This window comes from Ostrea edulis, chromosome 2, assembly GCF_947568905.1.
Source record: "Ostrea edulis chromosome 2, xbOstEdul1.1, whole genome shotgun sequence".
In the NCBI taxonomy this organism is placed as follows: Eukaryota; Metazoa; Mollusca; class Bivalvia; order Ostreida; family Ostreidae; genus Ostrea; species Ostrea edulis.
In genome coordinates, this window is record NC_079165.1 from 85988265 (window position 1) to 85992058 (window position 3794).

General features: G+C 37.8%; 1 protein-coding gene across 3 annotated transcripts; it reads left to right on the plus strand.

Annotated features, from left to right (window-relative positions):
- Positions 1-3794, plus strand: LOC125680650 (cytochrome P450 2U1-like). Of its 3 annotated transcripts, XM_048920342.2 has the most exons (5): positions 432-932; positions 1563-1675; positions 1949-2075; positions 2887-3330; positions 3518-3794. In XM_048920342.2, exons 1-5 carry the CDS (start codon positions 614-616, stop codon positions 3694-3696), a joined length of 1182 nt encoding a protein of 393 aa, XP_048776299.2. In that variant the 5' UTR covers positions 432-613; the 3' UTR covers positions 3697-3794. The 3 variants fall into 3 exon arrangements, with proteins under 3 accessions (XP_048776300.2, XP_048776296.2, XP_048776299.2); XM_048920339.2 differs by having other exon boundaries at positions 424-932; positions 1563-2075; XM_048920343.2 differs by lacking the exon at positions 3518-3794 and having other exon boundaries at positions 1-932; positions 1563-2075; positions 2157-2899.

A 3794-nucleotide genomic window follows, 5' to 3' on the forward strand; every position in this document is an offset into this window, starting at 1 on the left:
CTAACGACATGAACAACAGCGAATTCTCAAATTTTGGGGACGACCTGTCCCTTCCTCAGGACGATGGAATATTTCCATAGAAAAGAAAACTAAAGAGAAAAGGAAACTAACACTACAACCAATATGAGATTGATCACTGTTCGTTATCTTCGCCTTTCATGTGGTAATAGAAAAGTCTGTTCAAATCGAGCGTCAAGACTGAACTGAGTTCATGTAATGAAACCACAATCAGATAATTAAGTTTGGGTTCGGGAATTATATATTCATAAATATAGATACGACGCAATAAGCTAGAGTTGGACTGACGAAATGATCCTCCTGTCCCTGTTAGTTACCCCCTCACTATTGCTACCTTGTTATCTCCCTATCTGCCAACAACACTTCACAAGAATAGCATGTGTGGACCTCTATTATCTAAATGATTAGTGTTTCGTATGTATTGACACAGGTAAACCTTCAAACCATTTCAACACACAGTTGATAATGTCTTTAAAAAGATAAACATCGTCTGAAATCGAGTTATGGTATACAAAGGTTTAAGCTTTCCCTTCTATATTTTCACAGGACATTAATAAAACCCTGATATTTCCTACTTTTAATATTGCGGTGCATTATGTGGGTAACTATTGCCATTGCACTTTTATTTGTTTCCCTGATTTGGAGTCTGACTGGACGACGCAAGGGGCTTCCCCCCGGTCCGACATGTTACCCCATCATTGGAAATGTCGGCCTATTCAAACCGTCAGAAGCCGTGCAAGGACACAGGAGACTGAGGAAGATTTACGGAGATTTTTATTCTATGATGATCTTCCACAAACCTATGATAATCGTCCATGGATATCAAAACATTCGAGAACTTCTGGGTAAACATGGTGATATGTTTTCTGAGCGACCAAAGGGTTTTGCGTCTGAAGTCATAACAAAGGGAAAAGGTATAGATATATTTCATTACCATGTACGAACTGTATAATACTTACGAAGTAGCATCGTAACATTTCTATTGAGAGAAGTGTGATATGATTTTGGACGTGTTTTTTATTCATTCAACAATGTATTTGGCTGCTTCGATTTGCAATGATAATGGTCGCCGATGCAGTAGAGGTATAACATTCCTTCATGATTACCAAAACACTCGACTACTTCATAACAATTTCACAGCAAAAGAAATAAATAAATTAATTAAAAGAATTCGAACGCTGAATTTTCACTGAAGTTTTCTCCAATCTTTTCTACTCTGATTAGGTCATTACTGGACCCCGGTGTTATTTTGAATATGGTTTACAGCGATCGGTCTGTGACCACTGAAAACAATGTTCTGATGTGCTGATGATAACCCGTTATCACAAAGCTAAACAATTTACTACCAAAAATTTGCGAAATCGTAGCATGCACCTTTAATAGACATATGATGTTGATTTTAACAGTAAGAATTAGTCACTAAATATCACAACGAGATTTGCAATATCACAGGGTCAATCAACCCAATAATCTTTTTTCAAGGTTTTCCACTATCAATTCTTTTCGGTATTTGTGTACACAGCATGGAGATGATTTCTTTACAGGTCTTATCTGGTCGTCCGGTCCACTGTGGAAAGAACAGAGAACATTCGCGCTGACAACGATGCGTAAATTTGGATTCGGGAGACGCTGCATGGAAAGTCAGATCATTGAAGAAGTAGACTGTCTAATGAATGAATTAAAAAAATATAAAAACAAAGCTTTTGACATTCAGACGCCTCTGAACACTTCGGTGTCAAATGTTATTTGTTCACTTTTGTATGGTAAAAGGTTTGATTATGATGATTACAAATTCAAACGTTTGATTTCTATCTTGAACAAACTGTTCTCCACCGGCAATGCATCTTCGCCAGCAAACATTTTCCCGTCGTTGCGCCATATTCCATGCTTTAGCCTTGACTCAGTAATAGAAAATGTGCGTTCTTTAAAGGGTTTCGTAAAGGAAATGATCGAGGAACACAAGCGAAATTTTGACGAGGACAACATCAATGATTACATCGATACTTATCTTTTGGAACAAAAACAAAGATCAAATGAAGTCGACACTACATTCACAGGTAATGCAGAGATATGTACATTCACAGGCAATGCAGAGATATGTACATTCACAGGTAATGCAGAGATATGTACATTCACAGGTAATGCAGAGATATCTACATTCACAGGTAATGCAGAGATATCTACATTCACAGGTAATGCAGAGATATGTACATTCACAGGTAATGCAGAGATATCTACATTCACAGGTAATGCAGAGATATGTACATTCACAGGTAATGCAGAGATATCTACATTCACAGGTAATGCAGAGATATCTACATTCACAGGTAATGCAGAGATATCTACATTCACAGGTAATGCAGAGATATGTACATTTACAGGTAATGTTAGCTTGATCAATATGGTAGACTACAGTATCCACTGGGAGAGGATTTCCAGAACAAATGGTTCTCATAGACCATGCAATATATATTTCATCAGTCTGTTATGTCGATGTGCAATATTGTGCGATTTGATTGCATGGAGAGAAAATCGCAACTTCTCGGGCATTTCCTGCTAGCAGAAAAGCAACCTCAAATTAATTACGATAACCCCTATCTTTTATGGAATTAATATACAAGAATAGAAAATTGTCTATCGTCTTCTTTGGAATTTTTTTTTTTGGGTAAGAAACGATGAGATTTCCAAAAAGGAAGTTTTAACTATGTTAAAAATTTCTAATCATACAGTGTATAACATGAGTGGAAAAATCCATCTTTGTGCAAATTTCTTACATCTCATTAACGTATGAAATTCAAAGTACTTTTCCCGAGCATGCTGGAAAAACTCGAGATGTTGCGATTGCAAGGAAATATTTTTCATACATAGATGAACAGCTAAACTACAGTGTGCAAGACTTCTTCGCCGCGGGAACTGAAACGACGTCCACTACACTGAGGTGGGCGCTCCTGTACCTAATTCATCATCAGGACTGGCAGAAGGGGCTCCAGAACGACATTGATGACGTCATCGGTCAGGGACAACCTAAAATGGAACACAAGGACAAATTACCAAGAGTAGAAGCATTCATTCTGGAAGTTCAACGCTTGGGAAATCTGGTTCCCATTAATTTGCCGCATGCACCCAAAGAAGATTTTACATACAACGGACATCTTTTCCCCAAAGGTGCCATCGTATTTTGTGTTTTAGATTCTGTGATGATGGATCCTGACATCTTTCCTGAACCTTCCGAATTCAAACCAGAAAGGTTTTTGGACCCAAGCGGGAAATGTTCTGGGGAACAAAAAGATAGTATGGTTCCCTTCGCAACAGGTAGGCCACGTAGAATTAAGAAACATATTTGTTATAAAGTATGTTAATGAATAGGTAATTTTTTTTTTATAGAAGAAACCAACATTAGACAACTAATGATTTGTTACATGTACCTTTTTATAATCCATTTACTGTTTTTGTTGATGATATTATTCAGCCAGCACATGTAAATTATTTATACCAACAGGACGCAGGGCGTGCCTTGGAGAGTCGCTGGCCAAAATGGAGCTGTTCCTTTTTTTGACCAGGTTTCTACAAACGTTTGACGTCAAACCGGAGAATCCCAACTGCCTGCCTTCTCTGGATTCTACGCTGGGGATTACCAACATGCCGCTCCCCTTCAATGTAGTACTAAACAAACGTTAAACCTGTACAGATTTGTGAACTGTGGTGCTTTAAATGTGCATGTATTGTGTAAGAATAGAAGCGAGCCTTAGCTATCAATAAATGAAGTATGTTTTCCA

Coding starts and splice junctions, on each gene's coding strand:
- LOC125680650 (XM_048920339.2), top strand. CDS start 614: ATGTGGGTAACTATTGCCATTGCACTTTTATTTGTTTCCCTGATTTGG. Junction 933..1,562: donor AGTCATAACAAAGGGAAAAG/GTATAGATATAT, acceptor ATTTCTTTACAG/GTCTTATCTGGTCGTCCGGT. Junction 2,076..2,886: donor AGTCGACACTACATTCACAG/GTAATGCAGAGA, acceptor TTTCATACATAG/ATGAACAGCTAAACTACAGT.